This window comes from Panthera onca, chromosome D1, assembly GCF_046562875.1.
Source record: "Panthera onca isolate mPanOnc1 chromosome D1, mPanOnc1 haplotype 2, whole genome shotgun sequence".
Lineage (NCBI taxonomy): Eukaryota > Metazoa > Chordata > Mammalia > Carnivora > Felidae > Panthera > Panthera onca.
This window is the reverse complement of record NC_138348.1, coordinates 17,134,862-17,161,487: the sequence shown is the minus strand read 5'-3', so window position 1 is coordinate 17,161,487 and position 26,626 is coordinate 17,134,862. Positions and strand designations below refer to the sequence as shown.

The window sequence follows — 26,626 nt, the reverse complement described above, 5'->3', positions numbered from 1 at the left end:
ATAAAGATTAAGCAGCAATAAATGATATAGAAACTATAAAAAACAATAGAACAGATCAATGAAATCAGGAGCTGGTTCTTTGAAAAAAAAAATCAATAAAATTGATAAACCCTTAGCCAGACTTACCAAGAAAAAGAGAGAAAGGACCCAAATAAATAAAATCACAAATGAGACAGGATAAATAACCACCAACACCACAGAAATACAAACAGTTATAAGAGAATATTGTGGAAAGCTATATGCCAACAAATTGCATAACCTAGAAGAAATGGATAAATTCCTAGAAAAATATAAGCTACAAAAACTGAAACAAGAAGAAATAGAAAATTTGAACAGACTAATAACCAGCAAAGAAATTGAATTAGTAATCAAAAAACTCCCAATATACAAAAGTCCAGGGCCAGATGGGCTTCATGGGTTAATCCTATCAAACATTTAAAGAAGAGTTAATACCTCTCCTTCTCAAACTATTCCAAAAAATAGAAAAGGAAGGAAAACTTCCAAATGAGGCCAGCATTATCCTGATACCAAAACTGGATAAAAAACACCACTAAAAAACAAACAAACAAACTACAGGCCAATATCCATGATGAAACTAGATGTAAAAATCCTCAACAAAGAAATAGCAAAACGAATTCAACAATACTTTAAAAAAATCATTCACCACAACCAAGTGGGATTTACTCCTAGGTCGCAAGGGTGGTGCAATATTCACAAATTAATCAGTGTAATGCATCACATCATAAGAGAAAGTGTAAGAACCATAAGATCATTTCAGTAGATGCAGAGAAAGCATTTGACAAAGTACAACATCCATTCATGATAAAAACCCTCAACAAAGTAGGTTTACATACTTTGTTGTAAGAGGAAACATACCTCAACACAATAAAAGCCATATATGAAAAAGAGAGCTTTTTCCCCAAGGTCAGGAACCAGACAAGGATGTGCACTCTCACCACTTTTATTCAACATAGTACTGGTAGTCCTAGCCATAGCAATCAGACAACAAAAAGTAGTAAAAGTCATTCAAATTGATAAGGAAGAAGTAAACCTTTCACTATTTGCAAATGATAAAGGATTATCTGATAAAGGACTGGTATCCAAAATATATAAATAACTTATAAAAGTCAACATCCAAAAAATAAATAATCCAATTAAAAATGGGCAGAAGATATGAAGAGACATTTCCCCAACGACGACTTTCAGATGGCCAACACATTACATGAAAAGATATTCACCATCACTTACCATTGGGGAAATGCAAATCAAAACTACAATGAGATATCTCCTCACACCTAGCAGAAAAGCTAAAATCAATAACACAAGAAACAACAGGTGTTGGCGAAGACGTGGAGTAAAAGGAACCCTCTTGCACTTTTGGTGGGAATGCAAACTGGTGCAGTTGCTCTGGAAAACAGTATGGAGGTTCCTCAAAAAGTTAAAAATAGAATTACCCTACACTCCAGTGATCACACTGCTGGGTATTTACCCAAAGAACACAAAAACACTAATTCAAAGGGATACATACACCCCTATGTTGGATAAGTGGACAAAGAAGATATGGTGTGTGTACACACACACACACACACACACACACACACACAGAGACAATGGAATATCATTTCACCATAAGAATGAAATCTTGCCATTTTCAATGACATGTATGGATCTAGGGAATATAATGTTAAGCGAAATAAGTCAGACAAATACCATATGATTTCACTCATGTGTGGCATTTAAGAAACAAAGCAAATGAGCAAAGGGAAAAAAAGAGACAAATGAAGAACCAGACTCTTAATTATAGACAACAAATTGATGGATACTAGAGGGGAGGTGGGTGGGGGATGGGTGAAATAGGTGAAAGGGGTTAAGGAGTGTACTTGTGGTGAGCAACAGGTGATGTATGGAACTGTTGGCTCACTATATTGTACCCCTAAAACTAATATAACACTGTATGTTAACTAGCTGGAATTAAAATAAAAGCTTAAAAAATAAAATAATTAAAATTTTAAAAATAAAAAAAAATAAAATGTGTGTTCCCATAAAAATGATTAAAAATAAATAAAATAAAAGAGATTCACAGTGAGACACATTGTAGTCACACTGTTGAAAGACAAAGGCAAAGAGAGAGTCTTGAAAGGAGTAAGACAGAAGTGATGCATCACACAGAAAAGGTCCTCAATGTGGTTAGCAGCCAACTTCTCCCCAGAAACCAGAGGCCAGCAGCAGGGGGATTACATAAAGTGCCGAAAGAAAATCACTATCAACCAAGAATGCTATATCCTGCAAAAACCTAAGGAAGTTCATTGCTAGTAGATCTGCCCTAAAAGAAATGCTAAAGGAGTTCTTCAGGCTGAAATAAAGACACTAGACAGTAACTTCAAGTCATACAAAGAGATAAGAATTCCAGTAAAGGAAACTACACAGGTAAAAACAGAACCCAGTATTTTTGTATCTTTGATTTGTAACTTCTCTTTTAGTTTTCTGTATGAGTTAGAAAAGAGATGCATAAAGCAATAATTATAAATCTATATTAGTGGGCATACAATGTACAAAAGATGTAAATCTGTGACAACAGAAAGGAGGGGCAGAGCTGTATAGAACAGAGTTTTTGTATACTATTAAAGCTAAGCTTGTATCAATTCAAACGACACAGTTAAAGATTTATGAATGTTAACTGCAATCCCCATGGTAACCACTGAGAAAATAACTAAAATGTACACAGAAAAGAAAATGAGGGCATCAAAAGTATGCACTAGAAAGAAAAACCAAACACAAAAGAAGGCAGTATTGGAGTAACTGAGGAACAGAAAAGACATAAGACGTATAGAAAACAAATAGCAAAATGGCATAAGTCCTTTCCTATCAGCACTTTAAATGTAACTGAGTTCAACCCACAAATTAAAAGACAGAGAGTGGCAGAATGGATTAACAAAACATGATCCAAAATATACGCTATCTATAATAGACTCATCTCAAAGCCAAAGATACAAAAAAGTTGAAAGGCAAAGGATGAAAAAAGATATTTCATGCAAACAGTAACCGAAAGAGTACAGGGATAGCTATACTAATGGTTTGCCTTAAGTCAAAAAACTGTTACAGGAGACAAAGAAGGTTATTATATATTGATAAAAGGGTCAGTTCATTACGAAGACATGATACATTTTAAATATATACGCACCAAACAACAGAGTCTTAAAATATGAAACAAATATTGACAGAACTGAATGAAGAAATAAAATAGTTCTATAATAATAATAATTGGAGACTTTAATACCTCACTTTAAAGAATGGAAAGAAGGGGCACCTGGCTGGCTCAGTTGGTAGAGCATGAAACTCTTGATTTCTGGGTCATGAGTTCGAGCCCCACGCCGGGTGTAGATTACTTAAAAATCTTTTAAGAAAGAAGGAAGGAAGGAAGGAAGGGAAGGAGGGAGGAGGGAAAAAGAAAAAAGAAAAGAACATGTAGACAGAAGATCAATAAGGAAATGGAGGACGTGAACAACACTATAAACCAACTAGATCTAACATACATATAAAGCACAGTCCACTCAACAACAACAGAATACACATTCTCCTCAAGTATACATGACACATTCTCTGGAACAGATCATGTTTGAGGTCACAAAACAAATCCTAATAAATTTCAGAAGACTTAACATACAAAGTATCTCATCTTCTCTGACCACAAGAGAAAGAAGCTGGAAATCAGTAATAAAGGAAAACTAGAAAACTTAAAAACGTGTGGAAATTAAACACACACTCTTACATAACCAATGGGTCAAAGAAGGAATCACCAGGGAAATTAGAAAATACTTTGAGAGGAATGAAAATGAAAACATAATATACCAAAACTGATGTGATACAGTGAAAGCAGTGCTCGGGAGGAAATTTATAGCTCTAACAGTTTACTTAAAAAAAAACAAAACAAAACAAAGCAAAAAAACAGATCTCAAACCAATAACCTAACTTTAAATGTTAAAGAACTAAAAAAACCTTAAGAAACCAGAAAAAAAACAACTAAAGCCAAAGCTAGCAGAAGGAAGAAAATAATAAAAGTTACAGTGGAAATAAGTGAAATAGAGAACAGAAAAACAATAGAATTAATGAAATCAAAAGTTTATTCCTTTTTCTTTTTTTTCTTTTTGAGAGAGAGAGAGAATGTGTGAGAGCGAGTGGGGGAGGGACAGAGAGAGAGGGGACAGAAGATCCGAAGCAGGCTCTAGCTGACAGCAGTGAGCCCGACGCGGGGCCTGAACTCACAAATCCTGAGATCATGGCCTGAATCGCAGTTGGATGCTCAACCAACTGAGCCACCAAGGTGCCCTAAAAGTTTATTCTTTGAAGAGATCAACAAAATTGAGAAACCTTTAGTTGGACAGACTAAAAAAACAGAAAATGCAAATAACAAAAATCATAAACACAAGTGGGAACGTTGGGTGTAGATTACTTAAAATTCTTTTAGGAAGGAAGGAAGGAAGGAAGGAAGGAAGGAAGGAAGGAAGGAAGGAAGGGAGGAGAGAGGGAGGGAGGGAGGAAGGAAAAAGAAAAGTTAAGAAAGAAAAGAACATGTAGACAGAAGATCAATAAGGAAATGGAGAACATGAACAACACTATAAACCAACAAGATCTAACATACATATAAAGCACAGTCCACTCAACAACCACAGAATACACATTCTACCTATCTTACAGAAGAAAAAAAAAAGGATTAGAAGAGAGTACAATGAAGAATTACCAACAAATTAAATAATATAGATGCAATGGACAAATTCCTATAAATATAAAAATTACCAAAATTGACTCGAGCACTGGAAAATCTCAACAGACCAGTTACAGCTAAAGAAATTGAAACAGTAATCAAAATCCTCTCCAAAAAGAAAAGTTCAGAATCAGCTTCACTGGTGAATTCTACCAAACATTTAAAGAACTAACACTGATCCTTCTCAAACTCTTCCAAAAAATAGGAGAAAAAAATTTCCTAACTTGTTCTATGAAGCCAGCCCTACCTTGATACTAACGCCAAAGACACCACAAAAAGAGAAAATTACAGACCAATGCCCCTTATGAATATAGTGAAACATTCTTTCAATTTTTTTTAATGTATCTAATTTTGAGAAAGAGAGAGAATGTGAGCAGGGGAGGGGCCGAGAGGGGGAGAGAGAGAATCCCAAGCAGGCTCCACACTATCAGCACACAGCCAGATACAGGGCTCGATCCCACAAACCGTGAGATCATGACCTGAGCAGAAATCAAGAGTCAGACGCTTAACCGCTGAACTACCTAGGCGCTCCGCCCTACAGTCAAAAATTTTTAATAAAATACTAGCAAACTGAATCTAACAGTATATTCAAAAGATACACCATGACAAAGCAGAACTTATCCCAGGAACGAAAGATGTAAGAAAACCAATGTAATATATACCACATTAGTAAATGAGGGCAACTCTTCCCCAACACATGATCATCTCAATAAATGTAGAAAAAAGCATTTGTCAAAATCCAACATTCATTCATGATAAAACACTCAGAAACCTAGAAATAGAAGGAAACGTCCTCAACTTTATAAATACAGGGTATTTATGAGAAACCACAGCTAACATCATACTTAACAGTGAGAGACTGAATGCTTTCGCTCCGAGATCGGGAACAAGAGAAGTATGCCCACTTTCACCATGACTATTCAACATTGTGGTGGTAGTTCTAGTCAGAACAATTAGGAAAGAAAAGACATAAAAGGAATCAAAATTGGAAAGGATGATGTAAATCTATCTCTATTTACAGAGGATCCTACATATAGAAATTCCAAGAATCCACAAAACAACTACTAGAGCTAATAAAAAAATTCGGCAAAGTTGCAAGGTACAAGATAAATGAGCTGTATTTCTACATAACAGTAATGAACAATTGCAATAGGAAATTAAGGAAACAATTACATTTATAATAGCATCCCAAAGAATAAAATACCTAGGAATAAATTTAACTAAGGAGACAAAAGACTTGTGCCCTGCAAATTATAAAGCACTGCTGAAAGACATAAAACTAAATAAATGGAAAGACATCCATGTTCAAGAATTGAAAATTCCAACAGCTTTTTCTTGTCGGAAGAATCGGCTTTTCCAATTCTCAAAATCACGCAGGAATTGCAAGGACCCCTGAATGGCCAAAACAATATCGAAAAAGAAAAACGTTGGAGGACTCACACTTTCCAATGTCAAAACTTACTACAAAATTACAGTAATTAAGAGAGTGTGGTAGGTACTGGCACAAAGACAGAGCTACAGACCAAAAGAATAGGATTGAGAGTCCAGAAATAAATCCACACATCAATTGCCAATTGGTTTTCAACAATGGTGTCATGATCATTCAAATGGGGAGAGAACAGTATCTTCAACAAATGGTGCTGGAACAACTGCATATCCACATGTGAAATCATTAAGCTGGACCCTTTATCTCATACTACATACAAAAATTAAGTCAAAATGAACTACTAACTTAAATTTAAGAGCTAAAACCGTACAACTTCTTAGAAGAAAAATTAGGTTATGGTAAATCTTCATTATCTTAGATGTCAGCATGGATTCCTAGATAGGACACCAAAAACACAAGCAACAAAAGAAAAAAACAGATAAACTGGACTTCATCAAAATTGAAACGTTTTGGGCATCAAAGTACATTATCCATAAAATGAAGACAACACAGGCTTCCAGAAAAGAAAAAGTGAAAAGACGACCTACAGAATGGAAGAAAATACCTGCAAATCATGTATCTGATAAGAGTCTAGTATCCAGATTATACAAAGAACCCTCACAACTCAACAACAAAAAGACAAACAACCCAATATAGAAACTGGCAAAGAACTTGGATATTTCTCTAAAGAAAATATACAAATGGCCAAAAAGCACATGAAAGATGTCCAACAACAACATTTATCACTAACAAAACGCGAATCAAACTCACAATGAAATACCACTTCACACCTACTAGGATGGCTATAATTTTTAAAAAGGGAAAACAGTAAGTATCACCAAGGATGTGGAGCAAACAGCAGGCTCACACATTGCTGGTGGGAATGGAAAATGATTCAGCTGCTGTGGAAACAGTGTGGCAGTTCCTCAAAAAGTTAAACACAGAATCGTCACATGATCCAGTAATTGTACTCTTAGGTATGTATATACCCCCAAAGAATGGAAAGCAGGTATTCAAACAAATGTTTGTACATAAATATTCACAGGAGCACCATTCCCAATAGCCAAAAGGTAGAAATAACCCAAATGTCCATCAATGGATGAACAGATAAACAAGTTACGGTACATACATACTATGGACTATTATTCAGCCATTAAAAGGAAATGTACTGATACCTGTTATAACGTGGATGAATCTGGAAAACACTATGCTAACTGAAAGAAGCCAGACACAAAAGGTCACATATTATATGATTCCATCCAAATGAAATACCCAGAATAGGTAAATCTAGAGAGACAAACAAGCAGACTGGCAGCTGCCAGTGGGAGGGAGAGGAGTGGATGGAGAATAATTACTGACTAGATACTGGTTTTTATTTTAGGGTAATAAAAAGGTTTTGGAGCTAGACAGAGGTGGTGGTTGCACAACACTGTGGATGTACTAAATGCCACTGAATTGTTCATTTCAATGTTCATTTTTATGTGGTATGAATTTCACCTCAGTTAAAAAAAAAATGGGGGAAAACCAAAACCAAAAAACAAAAAACCAAAAATGGAGTAAGCTAAAAGTCTGGTCTCTATCAGAGATTACAAACTATTGTCCAGAGATGAAGTTGCCCGGCAGATATTTTTTTGCTTTACATAGTGTTTAAACAGTTACCAGTATTTTTAAAACTAGGTGACTTCTCAAAACATCGGGATCTCTGGCCATTCTTGGAAATATTTCTGTAGGATAAAAACTGGCTATTATCAAGCAGTAGTTGCCTCCTGAGACGGTATTACTTTCCCATTGACTACAGTCTCTTCCACATTCTATGGTCTTCCTGATACCAAGGCCAAATTTAAATTTTGTCATGCTTGCCTCACTACTTTAAACAGAAACTAAGAATAAAAGTGGGATATCTCTTACACTCACGCTCCCACTGAAAATTGAAAAATAAAAGTCCATGTGTTTACTTCCAGCCTGCTTTACTCATTTGTATTTACTGCTTCACACTCGTGACTATTTGAATTTAGAAATCTGGTTCTTTTTGGTTACAAAGATAGAAATCAAACACTCCGAGCAAGATTAGAATTAGGTTAACCATTTACACCCTGAATTCCAAATTCACCTTCTGAGACTTGGCTGCATGAATAATCAAAGTTAGTCACTTGCAAATAAATACATGCCCAAATAGTTTCACCAATCGAGGCTGAATAAATTTGGATTGAAGAAGGCAAAGCAGAATCCATCTCTGGTCACTCGGACCTCTTTTCCCTGCTAGAGCACCAGTGTTAAAATGGAAGGTGAAGAGTTACCAGCTCACGTTTACTAAGAGGGAAGAATGGAAGTTGAGGAGAATACATTGGATAATATTCTCATCTTGGAAGCACTGTTTAGATCCTGTTTAGAGGATCTTGTGTAGGTTCCTATCCAAGACACACAGGGAACCCAGCACTTTTTTCTCAGTAGCTTAGCCTTGGGGACATACACAGAGGTCTTTGTTGCAGGGGTGGGCGTGGTGGATTAAGAAATGAACATAATTCCTGAGAACTAACTGCATCAGGCGCAGTCTAATGGACTTTAAATTAAATGCTTTAGCTCATTCCATCATTAACAGGTGTTCAGCCCCATTTTGTAGAGTGCTAGAGAGGACAGGGACATAAAAGTCAGCGGTATGGGGGCTGTAAGTCTGTCTGGTTCCATCTACTTTTCTGCCTAGAACATGTTTCCAGCCTCAAAGCTCTTCAAACTCTAGCATTCATTTTCTCAGAGTCGCAGTGTAATGTGGCTTCTAATGAGGGTAAGACAGGGAGCTCTTATCTGGGCTGAAGGAAGTTGGCAATGCCTGACAGGGGAAGAAGTGAGGCACTATTGTTGTAACTGACACTCCCTTCTTCCTTTTCTATGCCAAGGTGGGAGGCCTTTGAAACTATACAACTTGCCATGCTTCCTCCCCCGGAGGCACAGCCTCCATACCTGTTCGAAATGCACTACAGATTGAGCTCTGTGAGGGTATAGGCTTTCATTTATCCACCCTTGTATTTAGGCATCACACTCGGCATAGCAACTGGCACGTAATCAACGTATTTTTATTAAATGAATGTTATCACCCCAAAAGAAACAGAAGAAAGCAGAAAGGAACCCATCTAGCCTTGTCACATAGAGAATGCTGGACGCAGGTTCTGGTAACTCTGTGAGCAGACGCTGAGTAGTACTTCTGTGGCTACATATTTACATTGCTTTACTCTTTAGCCCATCTCTGAGATCCCCTAATGGCTATAAATGTGATACTGGAAATGAAACACAGAAGAGAAAAGAAGGATAGCAGAAAGATCTAAAGTAAGAAAATTCTGAGAATGGAGTCCAGTCTAAAGAGCACCCCTGCTGACTGAGCTTGCTAACCTGCAAGCCCGTTATGGCAGGTGGTCTGCTAAACTAAAATAGCAACGGCTGATTCCTCTATTAGATGAACAAAAAGAGAGACCATGGAATTTACTGCTTAGAAAAGCTTTTTCAAGATTTCCTGAAAACCTTTTTACAGCATTATAATTAAAATTAAAAGCTCTATTAACATATAAGTCCAAAACATGAAAAGATATTCAACATCTAACGTGAAAAAAAGCAAGTTACAAAATATTGTTTTTTTTGCTTTAAAAATGTATTATAGAAAATATGGAGGAAGATAATCTGAACTGTTCATACTGTTCAAGAGTCAGGAGTTAGAATTATGGGGAAGTTTACTCTTCCCACACATTACGGGGTGGATGCACTTTGTACATTATATAGTTCTAGAATGTTAGAATTTTCTTTCATAATTAATATGCATTATCTCAGATGTGATCAGAAAAAATAAGAAATGCAAAAATAAAAGGAAACTGAAAAAAAATGTCCCCCAAAAGTATCTATATCGAAAGAGAGGTCAAAGAAAAATACTATTTAGTAATCTAAAGGAGTGTTTTGAAACCACCTTCTTTGGAACTCTAAGGCCCCTCGTGTTCTTTGAGAGCCAGCACGGGACACGAGGGGAGATGATCTCCAGACATGCCCCTACCCAAACTTGTCAGCTTCAGTATTTTACTTTTATGTTTTAATAATGAAGTTCTGCCGATAATGAGTTTAAAAGCTCATTATCTAACACGGTGTATCTAAAAAGGTGTAACTATTTCTGAAATGTTCCTCAAAGCACTTTCTGGGGTCTGAGTAAGCTTTCCAGGAAAACAGATGTGTTTTCCCTTGTGTTTTCTGAGCACAAGATTTTAATACCTAGCTTTTTAGTGGAAGGTCTGCTGCATTTATGAGCTGTCTGGATAGAAAGCCGGGTGCTCTATGCATAAGGATCCTCTGTTCAAGAAGGCCAAGGCAGCAGGAAGCCTCTCATACCCCACCATCTGGCCAGCCTCTCTGAATCATGGTCAGCCATCCAGAAGCAGAAGATTCAGGATCACTAGAGACTATTTTCAGATGAATGAGAACTCAAGCCTGAGCAATTAGAAATAGGTCAATGACTTTTTAAAGCAACTTTCTTAAAAGATGATGCTTTTCTTTGCAAAATTCTTTTCTCATCACTGGTCTTTCTTTAAATAGAATATGGTAACTGCCTATAAATCCTTTTCCTTGTTTTTAGAAGTCTTCTGTTACAGAACTCGTAAGTATTTTTGGAGGTTACTTGTATTTCTCTAGCCTTGAATTCTTAAGAGAAAATCTGACTTTAGAAATATAAACGAGAGGCTTCAACATCTGAGCTAAAATAAAATGTCTGTATTCTCTAGAGTTAAAAAATGCTTTTTAGAAATTTTAATTTTTTCATTTGGCTCTTCATTATCTGTAATAACCAGGGGAAATCTTTCAAATGAAATCCTTTCCCTTGTTTTGTTTACTCTTCCTGACTTTCACAGCCGTATCTTCATCTGGATTCTTATTGGGCCGAAACTAATAAGGCATTTTCTCTGCATTATATCTCTGTGCTTCCTGACTGAGACCAGCAGAACCCATCTGTGAATTTCTGCTTCGGAACCAGCAGGGGGAGCTCACTCACACGGGAATCTGAATCCCTCTGCGCAGGGATGGTGGGAAAAACAACCCAACTTTCTTCAGTAAGACTGGCCCTTTTGCATTATGGATAAACCATCACATGATAAGCAACAGGTTACGGACAGTGGTGCTGAGATAAAGAGAAGAGTTCTTGAGAGAATGTATTTAGAGACAGCCCGGCCTCAATGGCAAGGCCACTGTCCCCAAGCAGATGCACACTCTGCCTGTACCTGTTTTTCAAGGCTTGGCTTGCTAAGCTGTACAGTCTGAGGTCCAGCGAGTCTGGTCCCTGGAGTAGCTATCACAATGCTGGTGAGCTGGGCCATAGGGAACGTTTTGGCTATGGTTGCAGTCTGCCCATTGACGACACGGACGGGATGGATGGAATTCTGGGAGGTAGGGAGGGTCGTGGGGGTGAACTTGGTCAGCATGACAGGCCTCTGGATAAGTTGAGGAGCTGCAAGCATGGGAGGAGGTGCTGGGGCAATAGGAATGTTATTCTGGGCCACAGGCTTGGGTCGAACCTATGGGGAAAGAGAGAACAATTACTGTATTACTTCAAGAAATTTCATAAGCCTTGTAAGTCTAAAACATTGCCAGGTCTTTTATACTATATATGTGAAATGGTATTGAGTACCAATATTTATTAATATTCATTTTGGTGTTATTAGTCCTATACATATCAGGATATATAATCTTATAGAAGACTCGTCAGCTCTTAACGGTGTCCAAACGCTACCCTACAACATGGTTCTTCTGGATCCAAACCTTAGCTCCTTTTCCCATACCATGCTGCTTCCTCAGGTTGAGATCAAATGCCTAATCCAGAGACTGGTCTCACCCAGAACTTGTGCCCAGTATGGTAATAATGCGGCCATCGATCTTAATTCACATTCTAAATTTCTTCATGTCCATGAATTCAGTTCAGCCCAGCTCCTTGCTCTCTAACTCCCTGGTCTCGGCCACTCCCTCTCTAAGTCACATTTGTGGACTTCCTTTTCCTCTGCCCAATCCTAAACATTAAGTATTTCTCAGAGTTTTGTTCTGGAACCTCTTTTTTCCCCAATCTTCTCACTCTTCCTGGGGTTTTTCACCCATCCCATGGCTTCAGTTACCATCTATATGTACTGAAGACGTCCATCCACACTTGCATCTCAGGACCAGACATTTCCGAATATACTCAACTTCCTGGCATGTATCTCTACTTGGAAATCTCATAAGAAATTAAAAATCAGCATGTCTAGGGGTACCTGGCTGGCTCAGTCAGTGGAGCATGAGACTCTTGATCTCAGGGTTGTTAAGTCCTAGCCCCATCCATGTTGGGTGTGGAGATTACTTAAAAATAAAATCTTTCAAAACAACATCTACAACAAAATCAACATGTCTAAAACTCACCTGTTTGTTCCTCTAACCCTCTCTTCCTCCTATTACCATCACCTTGGTAAGTGGCCTTCTTGCTAAATACACTTCAGAACCATTCTTGATGCTTCCTACTTCACCTCTACTTCCTAAATCCTTCTCAATTATGGCTACTTCCTAGGTCCTTACTGCCACTTATGTTTGGCTTACTGAAACAGTAACAAAAATTACAATGAAAAACACGAGGTCAGCCTTGCTTGGGTTCAAATCCTGGTTCCTCCCACTTACTAGCCAGGTAGCCTCAGTAACATACCTGATTTAAGCCAGCATTTTTCAAATTTTCTATACAGTGACCCTATGGGCAAAATCCTTTCCCCCAATGCATGAAATTTTGACCTTCAGTTAACGCTCCAGCTCTGTTCCCCTGGGAACCTGATTAAGGGTAAGAATGTCAACTATGTTACCAGGCAACATCGCTTACGGTAAAAATGATCCCTCGCTGCTAAACTGAATCCGAACTGAATCTGAACAGGGAGCATTATAAATACTTGATGGGACGCTCTGCTTTGGGCTTCATGCAGTGGGGTGACTCTTGTAACTGGGCACGTCCACTGGGAGGACCCTGAAAGCCATGCCTACAGAGTTGTTACAAGACGCACTGGCTCTTGTGAAGCATAAGACTATTGTGCCAGGCTGGCTCTACCACGGTCTTCTTCAGGATCTCATGTCCCCGCATCTCAGCAATCACTAGACGGCTGCAGAGACTGCTCTACGGGCTGAAGCAAAATGTCTTGACGCTGTCTTGCTGGTAAGCCCTGGTTTCTGTCTCACATTGTTCCAAGTACACTGGTACCAAGTATGGGCCTGGGCAGTCTTGTGAGTCTGAATATTTAGCTGAACTTAAGATGCCCCGGTGGTGTGGGGCGCCTCGGTGGCTCAGTCAGTTGAGTGTCGGGCTCTTGATTTCTCCTCAGGCCACGATTTTGCGGTCGGTGGGTTTGAGCCCCGCGTCAGGCTCCGCGCTGACAACGTAGAGCCTGCTTGGGATTCTCTGTCTCCCTCACTCCGCCCCTCCCCCGCGTGCGCCTTCTCTCTCTCTCAAAATAAATAAACTTTAAAGAAAAGAAAAAAAAGAAGAGCCGGTGGTGGCTGCTGCAGACACACAGTAGGGAATACATTTCACACTGTAACCAGCACACACATATAGACATATATCTGTATCTCTACAAAACCAAAACTTCACGAAACATTACATGTGTGCTAGGTACTCTACCATTTCACATTCTGTTTTGCTGATTTTATTTAAAAACTCTGGTTACAATACATTATACTGATTTCACACAGCCTACTAATGGGTCATGACCCACCATCTGGAAAACATGGGCTAAGCCCTACGTTCCTTGTCTAAAAAAAAGTAATACCTAACTTTCACAAGGCTATTGTGAAGATTAAAATAGATAACCCATAAAAAGTGCCCAACACAGTAGGTGGCACATAGCGGGAGTCTCTAAACATTAGCTCCTATTATTGTTGATGATGTCCTAACTATACCTCCTGCCCACAGTCTTGATCATCTTCAATCCATTCTCCACACAGTGGCAAGAGGGAATTTTCTAAAACAAAGATCTGATCATTTCAAGTATTTGTTTAAAAATGCTTTCATGGATCCCCACTGCTCCTGGGTTTATCCCAGGGCCTTGTGCCCAAATTCCTACACAGCCTAGAAGGCCACAAGATCTGGCACAATGGACCTCTCCAGCTTCACCTCTTGCCTTAGCCTGAGTCAGCCACATGGCCCACTATGCCCAGCCACACCAAATCTCCTTTGGTTCCTTAAGCTTACATGTATCTCTCCATCCTGGATTTGCATATATGCTCTACCCTCTGCCTGGGACATTTTTGTTCTTCCCCCAAAATTTGGACAGGCTAACTTTACTAGGATTTTAAGTCTTAGACTGAATGCCAACTCTTCCATGAAACTTCCTATAAAACTTAAGAATGAGTTGGGTGTCCCTCCCACATGTGGTCAGACTCAACTGTACTTTCCATAATGGCCACTGTAATTGTCTGAACACATGTCTGAAGCTCTCTGAGGACAGAGAACAGGCTATCTTGAAAACTGGCATATCCACAGTGCTTAGTGCCTTTTTTGATATGCAAGGTGTTTATTAAGGATCTACCTGATAAATGACTGAAATCACCTTCTCTCACATTAGCAATGCCCATCCCTACCACACAGGCAATTCAGAAACCACTTATGGCCACTGAACACAGAATTTCTTTTCTCTTCTCTCTTTGCCTGCCACATGGGGCCTCAGATGGGAACTCCTAGCCTTTCCACCTGGCAAGTCAAGTCCCCTCAAAACCCAGACTGGGGCAATCCTGACATTCTGTAATGAGAATGGTGAGTTCAGTCCGATTATCAGGAGAATATGGGCAAGCAGAGCTGCTTGAGCCCAGGTAGAAAATTCCCTGTGTAGACCCCTAGTCTAAACCTCTATAGGCAAGGCTTTGTGTTTAGGTATGATGCTTAATGCCATCACCTATCACAGTAAAACTAAATGGTTTCTACGAGTTAGTTTGGCTATTGTTTCCTTCCCTACTCTCTTTGGCATATGGGGAAAAAAAAAGTAGTAATTATATTCCTTCCCCACTGGTAGGCAGGTTTGGTTAAATTTCCAGTAAGTTAACATTGTAAGGTTTATAATGGTGCTATCTTAAATTTTTTTTTTCTTCTCATCCCTCTGCTACTGCCTTTGGTCATTGCCTAGAAACCCTGGTGATAAAATACGCCTCTTCATGGTACAGAAATCAGCAGGTAGAATCTTCAGCCAAGTCAGATCTGAACACAGCTGAGCTGATAAGCACACTTCAGGCTGCTTAGAAAGGGCCCATGAGGACTTCTGTCTCGGCTAACCCATCATTGGGCCTGTCACTAATTTACTCACCTGTGGAAGAAAGTTTGGACGTGGAGTGAGTCGAGGAGGGGGGATAAACTGTGGTACTTTGATGGGCTGAGGAGGTGTTGCCTGAACCTGCTAAAAAATGGGAAACATAAATGAACCAGAGGACAATAATTGTTCAATATCAAAGCTTAGGCGTTCTTCAAGTAATTTTAGCATCGCTATTATCTGGGTCAGATAATCCTTTCTAAAAGTTTTCATTGTAGAATTACCCATCTGAATTGACTCTGCCTTGAGAAAACTGTCTTACTCTCTCACCTGCATGCTCCAGCCTACAAAATGAACCAACTGCATTTCATTTTCCTTACCTGCCTCATGTAAAACACAGCAGGCTCAGCAATCTTAGACAATTTCCTTTGACATTCAAGAACTCTTGCATGTACGTATTATAAAAATCAAGACTGGATCCAAAGTAAAATCAAACTTGCTGCCTGGCCAAATGGGCTTCTTCCTAATAGAAGAGCTTTATCTAGCGGTGAATAGCTTTGTTCCTGTAGAGAACTCTCTCTAACTCTCAGCATTTGGCTGAGATAGCTGGTTGCTTCTCTCAAGATTCCTGGTAAGTGCTGAAGCGTCACTTCACTGCTATCTAGTTTCACTCGTCACTGGTCATCATTCAAAAACCACCAAGAGCTCTTAGCTGGCATTTTAAGAAAGGACTTTTCCAAACCACAATTTGGTTCTATTTCCCCCAAGCTTCAGAGAGCATCAGTTTCTAAATGGTTTTACCCTAGACTCTCATCGACAATTTTGGTTCAAGTACTTCTTCTTCAAGGGATCTTTTTCCTGATGGACCTTGGACACGGACATTGTTAATTTTTGGATTTCTCGAATATTTGTAAAGCGCCTCAGCTTGCTCTGGGACTTCCTGGGTGCAGCCCATTTCAACTAAACTAAATTTGAGCTAAAGGAATTCAGCAGGGAGTTTTCCCCAAATCGGTAATACAGAACCAGAGAGTGTAAGCATTCGAGTATCACAGGAAGGTTTGCGAACAGGATGGAGAGAGATACATGAAACAGTGTGCATGCTGCTATGAAGGACGTTCCCCCACAAGCCAGGTCATGCTTTGACCTCAGGTAACGCACTGCATGCGTTTTGGTCCTTGGTGTCGAGGACACTTCTATAGCTGTTTGAGCACCCGGCAGGAATGCCATACTCCCTTGTCAGCCCCAAAGGCAAAACTTGGTATGGTTGAATGACGGAGACTAAAAAAATCCAGCAGGGGCATAAAATGGATATACTCTACAAATGCATATCCTGAACCCTCTCATGTGGGCACACATGAGTAGCAGCTGCTGGCTTACCAGAGTGACTGTGTTTTTTGCCACAATTTGGACAGCCTCTGCCCCAGGCCCAGTGACCTTACTAGACGTCTGGAGGTTGACCGGTGTGGTCTGCACATCAGTGCTGAGCACAGCCTTCTGACTGTTGATGGCGGTCACCATAGCAATGGTAGGTCTCTGGCCCACAACAGAGGCAGGCATGGTCGCAGTTGCTGCTTTCAAGACGAGAGGTAGTGTCTTTGTGGTAATCATAGAAGCTGTAGTTACAGTCTTCTAGGAGACATGGAGAACAGATATTAGGACACTGAAGTGTGACCCCGCTAAACAATATGCTGCTAATCCCCAGAAGAAAACAATGCAACGATTCTCATGATCAAGTTTCTCACTAGAACATTTCTTATGGGTACGCACAGCACGCTTCTTACTATAGGGAAGGATAATCTCTAGTTTGTGCCAGGGTTTTCAAAGTTAGCTTCCAGTTCATAGTAATAACTACAGACAGATATGGGCACAGGATTTTCAACAATGAATGGGGTGGGTTTACAGATAAAGAATATGAGTATACCTATTTAGTCTGGTTTTTTATTCTTTTCTTGCTCTCAATTAATTTAAACTCTGTAGAAGTTGCAAATCAATGAGGTACACACCATGTCTATCTTTAATTGCTACAACCTCATCAATATGAAGAAAGCCATCATATAATTCTGGTTATCTGCCTCCTGTGACACAAAAGCTGGGATGAAAGGACAGTGTCTTTTCATTCGAGTGTCACCCTAGAGAGGAGGAAGGGAAACTCGCGTGAGGATTTGCACAATTGTTGCCTCAGAGGCAGTAAATCCCAAACTCTAGATAGTAAAACCTATTGACCGACTAGTTTTGTAAACACCAGCTCTCGATATCAAAGGGATGTGAGTCACTGACTACCATTTCTTCTCTGGAGGACTGCTGCAGAAGCGATCAAAGATCCAGTGAGATATGACAAGGTGGAAACAAACACCTGCGTTTCAAAAAGGCTTATAGATCAGAGGACGAACAGAGGTGGCGGGGCTGACTGATGCTCCCCGAAGTGCCACTGTGGCTCTGCAGCCGCAGTTTCCAGACTTCTGACTAGAGTAATTAAAGGGGCCAGCTATGAAACAAGAAAACGCAAACAACCTTGCTACGTGGCATACACGCCTCTCTTGTGTCGCTACTCACTCCAGATCCAAACGTTTCAGGGACGTGAAAGTTTATCTGGTCCAATATGCTTGTTCTGATTTTGACACGACTCCACCTTTTTCTTCTTATTCTACACTTGCACTGTCCAATTTGGTAGCTACCGGCCACACATGGCTATTTAAATTCAAATTAAAACAAAATAAAATTAAAACATCAGTTCCTCAGTCACTGTCTACATTTCAAGTGTTCAAGAGCCACTTGTGGTTAGTGGCTACCAACCTGGACAGTGAAGCTTTCTACCACCGCGGAAAGTTCTACTGGACAGCACTGCTCCAGACCAGTGAAAAGGACCCTGCTGTCCCCGAAAGAGATCTGGACAAATCCCCTTGTGCATTTCTATTTCAGTGGCTGTGTCAGAACTTGTGTATTAAGTTGTTTTTTTCTAGGTAATGATTTCTATGTTCTGCTGTAAACACACATGTACGTTATCTTTTAACCTCTTTATTTTCTTTCAATGAAAACAATTAATGACCTCGCCTCATCTAACCCATCGTAGCCTACGAGCAATCCTTATTAATGCTTGTAATTAAAATCACCCAAATCTTTGTTTCCTCTTCTGTAGTCAACAACACAGGCACATCTCATTGTCCTTGCCACCGCCTCCTCAAAGGTGAAATGGGAGTAAGAGGGGAATGCTGATATTTATCCTGGGAAGTAGTGGGTCATCTGCTATCTATCCAGGATAAAAACCAAACCAAAGCTAAATGCTATATGTCATTAGAAATATCACGGGAGGGGTGCCCGGGTGGCTCAGTTGGTTGGGTGTCAGATTTCAGCTCAGGTCATGATCTCGTGGTTCGTGAGTTCAAGCCCCGCGTCAGGCTCTGTGCCGACAGCTCACAGCCTGGAGCCTGCTTTGGATTCCGTGTCTCCCTCTGTCTCTGCCCCTCCTCCGCTCATTCTCTGTCTCTCCCTCTCTCTCAAAAATAAATAAACATTAAAATATTTTTTTAAAAAAGAAGTATTACGGGAGTGTAGCAGGAAGGACTGACTTTACATTGCCAGCTATTTATAGTAAGTGTTTTTATTTTTTATTTTTATTTTATTAAACAAAAAAAATTTTTTTAACGTTTATTTATTTTTGAGACCGAGAGAGACAGAGCATAACCCGGTGTGGTATCAGCCCTATCTTTCAGTTTAAGACATTAAAACACAAAGAACTTTTCAAGCGGTAAGCAAGTCACACAGATGGCATTCCATCTTGTTCCCAGCACAGGTTATGGAAGTAAAAGCTCTAATCAGCAGAACTCACTGACATGGGTTTTAAAAAAATGGTGGTGCAAACTGTCGCTGCTTTGAAAGACATCATGTAATTTTGTTTGAGGCGTCCTTGGTTCACGTAAATTATCACCAATATTTTTGAATAATCCTAAAGTGATTATGCTAAAAAACGGAGCAAAACCTCAAACTCACCTGAATTATAATACTTACCATTAACCGCAACACTTAAAAAACCCTGAAACCTAACAAATTTGTTTGTTCGCATCTTAGGTTAGCATTTTATTCTAGTTTATATTTATTTGTAGCCAATTTCACAACATGTATTCTAGCATCTACATAATCCTCTGTATACACAGGCACAAGACCTGGTGCTATATTCACCAGTGAAAACTTTCTGAAAAATGTATTTGTGGGGCGCGCCTAGGTGGCTCAGTCGGTTAAACGTCTTACTCTTGATTTCAGCTCAGGTCTTGATCTCACAGCCCCTGAGTTCGAGCCCCACATCGGGCTCTACGCTGGCAGTGCAAGGCCTGCTTGGGATTCTCTCTCTCCCTCCACCCCTCTGTCTCTCTCTCTCTCAAAATAAATAAATAAACTTAAAAAAAATAAAAATATATTCACTAACTAGTTATTGACACCAGGTATTAACACAAGTATTGCTTAAATCTCTACCCCTGTTCTGGTGCTTACTGTATTCTAAGTACCTGGAAATATACACACAACTCTTGGGAGTGTTCGAGTTTAGATGACAAAGAGAATTCAGAATTTTGAAATCCAAACCTAACGAAAACCTCTGACCTTCTTGGCAAGAAGAAGAGAAGACACAGAGAGGAAAGGTGTCCAACAACAAATAAAATTATTTTTCCGGAAGCTGTGGTTAGTGTCTGGCTGGCTGATGCCACCCAATTGTGATCAGCTTCAAGATAAGATAGCAGTTTCCACACGGTTTCACGAAGAGGTTACTTTTGACAAAAGCCAAAGTGCACCAACTGGAAGTTAATGCCGAAATACAGGCCAAGAAGCACTAAAAGCAAAATCCTTCTTATTTATTTATTTATTTTTTACCAAGTTATTATTGTCGTTTACCTGCAGAACATGAGGTACTGACTTAAAACAGGCTCTAATGAACAAATGAGAAGTTAGAGGGATTATTACTATGGGCTCTAATGAACTTCCATACCTATTTTAGACTCTTTTCGTTTAATTCTGAGTGGAAGGTAACTGTTGCACAGACGACTGCAAATAGAACCACCCCAACCCCCTTTTTGTCCCTAAGGGTTTATTTTCTATTTGGTTTTTTTAACTGCATGCTTCTTTACATTTGTATTACATTGTTAAAAATGACAGGGTTGTGAGAAGTTGAATAGAAGTTGAAGGGTATACCTGCATTCAACTCTTCCTATTTTTTTCTATTTTCCTTCTTCTTTTTTTTTTCTATAGATTGAAAAAATGTCAAAATCTACATACAAGGATGAGCTTGAGTTAACTGAGTAAAGGGAGCTGGTCCCCCCACTCCCCATGCCTTGGTCCATGCTAGAATAAAAAACTTTCTCTTCTTAGCATCTCCTCTTTGTCTGCCTTAATTGCTACTTAATAGCCATTCCTTTCTGAATTTAGATATTTAGTATAGGACATATGCAACCTCCCATTCATTTGTCCTTGAGTTCATGAACCTTTAATGACTCCCTATGACTGCCCCAAACCCCAAAGGTTCTGTCTGCATTGGAGGGCTTCTACAAGCTAGCCTCTTTCTCCCTTTCTCCCTTTCTGTCCCAGAGTCCATACTGCAGCCACATCAGCCTCCTTGCTGTTCTTCGGGCACGCATTTACTGTTGTGACTCCATGCTTTTGTCCGCACTGTTCTCTACATCTGTGATGCTCTCCCCCCTCTGCTCCCTCACTGAAATTGCATTCATCTGTCCACATCGTGCTCAAATCCCACCTCATTTATGAAGTATCTCTGATCCGTCTAGTTAAAGTTACTCTGTCCTGTGGTCTTTTCACAGTTCCTCACTGGTACTTTCATTTTATTCTTCTTTGCTAGTGGTTTACATTTTCCTCTCCTCTAAACTTTCAAAATTCTCGAAGACAGAGATTCTGTCTTATTTGTGAATCTACCTTCTACATTGCCTAGTACGGTGTTTGCATATAATAGAGACCCAGTAAATATTTACAGAATGAATGAAAATGATGGTAATAGACTAGATTCTAGGCAGGGACCAGGACCACCAGAATCTAGCACACCGAGAGCATCCAACAAATATCGACGGTTTACTGTAAAGACAGAAACCAAAAACTCGAGAGTCTTTTGGCTTTTAACATTAAAGGTCTGCATTTAACAAAACAATAATATAAAACAAGCTTAGCTAAATCTATTAAATATATCAGGTGGGCTACCAGGTGGAGAGATGCCATACAACAGTTTTGAGGATAGCCCCTGGCCCCCTTACCGTCACTCACCATCCCCAAGCAGCACAGAACTGAGATTACTAGGGAAGGGAACAGCTATCGGAAGTATTCCATAAGTGTTTCCTCTGATTTGTAGGACAGGGAATGTTACTTGAACAGAAAGTTCCCGGGTTAAGAGAGAAAACTCCCACATACTAGGAAACAATGAATTCTACCACACTCCTTCCATGTAAACACTTTCTGATCAAACTGTATTTTTCCAAGAGAACAAACTAATCAACTCCAACAAAAGTAATCTGATAAGCAGTCCTTCGGAAGAAATACAAATCCTGGCCAGGGGGTTTTAAAAGTGGGTCTGAATGCCTCATTTTCGAATAGCCTTGAAGTGGAGATGATGGTAAAATTTATACTCCAGCTATCTGATTTACAAAGGAATTACTCTTTTTCTTACTTTGGCATTTTCTATAACATTGGCATTTCTTTTTTTGGTATTATAGGGCAGTACAGAAGAGCAATGGATGGACAGACTTTTTCACCAGAACAGCTGGGTTCAAACCTTGGCTCTACCACATACACCACCTCTATGACTTTCGGTAATTACTTAATCTCTCTATGCCTTGGTTTTCTTTTCTAAAAAATATAATAATAATAATAATAATAATAATAATAATAATAGCCTTTTTAGGGTTCAGGTAAGGACTCTGTATGTTATTTACGTAAAGCATTCAGGAGAATGGCAGTAAATAGCAACCTCCACTAAATGTTACTTCTCTTTAATAATCTTTAGTATTTTTAGAAGTAATGTACTCTTCACTTGCAAAACGTTACAGATGAACCAGCCCAATGTCCGTACACAGTGAATAACTGGGTAAACTATAATCTTTTCACCACATACAAAGATATAGTGAAGACTTGATACTGGTGGGTGAGAGGTACTCATGCTTAGGCTTCAGAACATCCCAATGTCCTCGAAATCACGTGCAAAAATGAGTGTATTAGGTGTGAATGTGTATCATTCTGGAGAGAGGACCCACAGGTTTCAACGAAGTCTTAAAGGGGTCATGACCCCTACGAATCAGGGGCCACTGCTCGACCATCCCACTTTAAAAGGTATGCCCACATTACATGTAGGTGTGTGGAGATCAAGCCTGAGTAGTGTTCTTAACCGAACATTGTTCCCAAATAGGTCCCTTCTGTGTATCTTGATTGCCTTTCTATCCTTATAGGCTAGTTTAAATGGCCTTTTCAGTACAAACATCTGCAGGGCTGTACCAAGTTAGAATGTGAGTAAGCCTCCAGTTCTTGGTTCTAGTTTAGACCTACAGCATCCATTTCAGATCTCCTTCAGATTCATATGCTCATTTTGTTTCTCTGAATAATGGAAATGTATCACCCTTCTTCTGAATGTCTTTCTACCTGATTCCAAAGGCGCTGCTCCTGGAATTCTCACATCTCACTGCTAAGAATTCCAGAAAAACAATTCCAGAAGAGGCAGAGTCACACAGACTTTTAGAACAAGTGCAAAAAAAAAAAAACAAAAAAAAACAAAAAAACTTCCAGAAATTCAAAGTAAGACCGTAGTTCTGTTCTAATTCAGAGAAGTGGTTTTCCTTTGCCACTGGCTACGCTCCCCTTCTTCTTTAGGCAGGTGGGCAATCATGTAACTTCTGCGCCTTAGTAACACCATTCCCTTCCGCCAATGAATTTCAAGTGATTTTGGCCCCGGTTCATAGTATAAAAAAAAGTAACCAAAACAACTTCTGTCTAGTCCTAGTGGGGCTCAGTGTTGTCTTACACAGACCCCAGTTCTACGTGACCAAGAGGAAATGAGCCCACCACAGGAAGCCCGCGGTACTCCATCCACACTTTTACCTGTGAAGCGGTCAGGTTGGGAGAGGGTGCAGCTGACTGGGCGTGGTGGTGGTGGTACTGCTGTTGTTGCTGTAGCTGCTGCAGTGGTTGCTGCTGTGCTGTTTGTAGTTTGTTTTCCGATTGTGGCAATGGCTGTATTTGGAACTTGTCTGGTTGTTCTTGCTTTACTATCAGGTTCTTCCGCAGCTGTTCAACTACTCTTTTCTACCCAACGAAGACAAAAAGAAACAATATCTATCAGGATACTGTCCTATCAGCTCTAAAAACGTGCAGCAACTATACGCCTCTGACGTCTTTCTGTAACCAGCTTAATCTAGAACTTGTTACATCTAAAATTCACAGAGTCCACATACGAGGAACTGATGCCATGAGAAACAGTTTATGTATGGAGGGAAACTGAGCCACACGGATGAGAAGGAAAGATAATGGAGATCACAGAGCAGAGCTCAGATTCCTTGACTGTTATTACCTTGGCATGCTAGTCTGGAAAGGCAAGACAGCACAGCACTGAAGACATGACTCTGGAGATACAAATTTGCTTTTGCAAGTTTTGCTACTTACCAGTTCTATGTTCATCAAGTTACTTAACCTATCTGTGTCTCAATTTCCTGTTCCGTAAAATGTGGTGATTAACAATATCCGTAGGGTTCTTACTGAGTACCAAACAAGCTGCTGGGTGTAAAGTACTCACAACTGTGAGTACTGGGTGTAAGTACTGGGTGAGTACTGTGAGTACTGTGAGTACTGTGAGTGCTGGGTGTAAAGTACTCACAACTGTGACATTGTTGGTCATTTTACTTTTTATATCTGATAAAACAGACACCGGCCATACTAATTTCCGTTATTCAAACAGACATGTTTCTATCTCAGTTTCGAACATTAAGCAGACTTTTAAACAGAGAAAACTTGATCCCAGAAATATGCAACACGAACAATAGTCATTCTAAATTACTTAAATGTGTAACGCGTGAGCAGGACCTCTTTGCTGGGGTAGGATCTGTGAAAACACACGTTTGTTTAGGCAGAGGAGCAATTTACTTACATGGGATGAAAAACTTAAACCCAAGGTTTTTTTGAATTTTCTAGACCCTGTTCCAACCCCAGAAAAATGCGTATTTGGATACTTTCATTACTCTAATATATTTCAACAGAACGTAGGCTCCATGAAGCAAGGGCATTTTGTTCACAACTATGCTCTGGGCTAGGATTATGCAGCTAAGTAAATGTCTCTTCACAGGATGTATAAAGTGACGGGACCAGAGACCAGCAAATGACTCCGAGAACATGTAATATAAAACCAAAACCAAAACCAAAACACAACCATTTGGGGCCAGACCTGGACTGCTTCTCTTGCCCTAATGGCTGGAAGGAGGTATAAACGGCACTCCTCACACGTTCAAGTGAGCTCACCAGCTGAGATTTGCTATTTCTGATCAAAGAGACTGCCATTTTCCAATACAGATTATGAACGGAGAAAAATAAGCAAGTGAAGATCTTTAAATAAAGGATTAAGTAAAACCATATGGCCAGGTTGATTTTCAAATTCCTGCTTATGATTCTAACCAATTTCATTGCACATATTCTCCCAAGAATTCAAACTTGTAAGGTTATTTGCTTAACATATTTGAATATTAAAATATTTACAAAATGGATTTTTAAAAACTTTAGGTCAGTACAAAATACATCCTTTTTTTTAAATGTTTATTTATTATTGAGAGAGAGAAAGCGCATGCGCGTGCGTGCTTGGGCGCACGCACAAACAGGGGAGAGGCAGAAAGAGAGGCAGACAGAGGATCCTAAGCAGGCTCTGTGTTGGGCTGTCAGCAGAGAGCCTGATGTGGGGCTTCAAGCTCATGAGCTGGGAGATCATGACCCAAGCTGAACTTGGACACTCAACTGACTGAGACACCCAGGAGCCCCAGTACAAAATACGTCCTTGAGAGACTTTTTTTTTTTATACTTTTATCACACTTTTTAGACAATGAAAATATCATATAAAGGCCACTTTTGGTGGGGAAAGTCTAAACTTTATACTCTGCTATCACTGCCTCTTTGAGTAGTTAAATATTACAAAGGAAAAAAAAAAAAAAGATGCAGAGTCCAAAGTCTTTGCAGAAGCCGTCTGCAGAATAGAAATGCAAATTAATAAAAATATCAAATTCTTATAAAAAATTAACTTTCAGGTCTTCAAAATCCTATTTCTCCAGTATAAAAGAAAGAGTAATTGAACGGACACAGTTTAGAAGGAAAAGTGGTAGAGATGGTGCTACAGATAATTTTGAGTATCACGTGTAGATTTGCGGTGACCGCCAGAACAGTAAGACACGTAACAATTAAATAATTATTTACAGTTCCTTTCAGTTCCCCTCCCTAACATATAACCAGCATTAAAGAAACACAGTAACAAATAAGTTGGGGGAGGGGAGGGGAGGGGAGGGGAGGGGAGGGGAGGGGAGGGGAGGAAAAGAAAAAAGAAAAGAAAAGAAAAGAGAAAAAAGAAAAGAAAGAAAAAGAAAAAGAAAAAATAGCTTAAATCAGGGGAAGGAGAGAAACCATGAGGAAGTAATATAACACAAATGTGACACCTGCCAAAAAATAAACTTTGAACAAAAACAGCACAGGAAACGAAGTAATTACTATACCAGGCACAAAAGGAAAGGGTATTTTTTCCTCTACGGCCACCCTTGGGAAACACAGTGCACCCTCCTACTTACTGCCTAACTGGGGTAAACCAGAAGCAAGAGACAAAGCCCGGAACCCACTCCCAGTGTTGTGTACAACAGAAGGGAACAGTAGGGGAAAGAACGAGAAAGGGATGCAGGCTAGAGTACTAGGCAGCCATATGGCTAGAACAAGGTGACGACCAATCAGAACCAGAATCACGAAAGTGGGAGTCAGTGAGTCACAGTACATTCACAACTGTTCCTCCCCCAGGGCTTGAAACAAAGCCTGTAGAACCAGTGGGGAGGCATAGGGATCAAAATACTTGCAAACTTAGATTAGTCTTTGAGAGAAGGAAAAAAAAACCAAAAAAACAAAAAACCAGGAAGAGAAGAAAGCCCTGCAGATTGGATACAGGTCAGGTCGTACAAACTGGGC

General features: G+C 39.7%; 1 protein-coding gene and 1 long non-coding RNA gene across 13 annotated transcripts in view; one reads left to right on the top strand and one right to left on the bottom strand.

Moving 5' to 3' along the window:
- Positions 1 to 26,626, bottom strand: part of PHF21A (PHD finger protein 21A) — a 184,071-nt gene that overhangs the window by 18,138 nt on the left and 139,307 nt on the right. For 8 of the 12 annotated variants that reach the window (XM_081790269.1, XM_081790271.1, XM_081790272.1 and 5 more), the window contains 4 exons: positions 23,528 to 23,731; positions 16,829 to 17,080; positions 15,509 to 15,598; positions 11,432 to 11,725 (listed from right to left, as the gene is read on the bottom strand). In XM_081790269.1, the coding sequence (XP_081646395.1) occupies positions 11,432 to 11,725; positions 15,509 to 15,598; positions 16,829 to 17,080; positions 23,528 to 23,731 (840 nt within the window). The remainder of the gene's footprint in view (positions 1 to 11,431; positions 11,726 to 15,508; positions 15,599 to 16,828; positions 17,081 to 23,527; positions 23,732 to 26,626) is intronic. The other 4 variants (XM_081790278.1, XM_081790277.1, XM_081790279.1 and 1 more) reach the window with 4 other exon arrangements.
- Positions 12,874 to 25,333, top strand: LOC132661702 (uncharacterized). Its single transcript, XR_013550204.2, has 3 exons — positions 12,874 to 13,368; positions 22,153 to 22,248; positions 24,765 to 25,333. It is a non-coding gene; the product is annotated as an uncharacterized LOC132661702 (long non-coding RNA).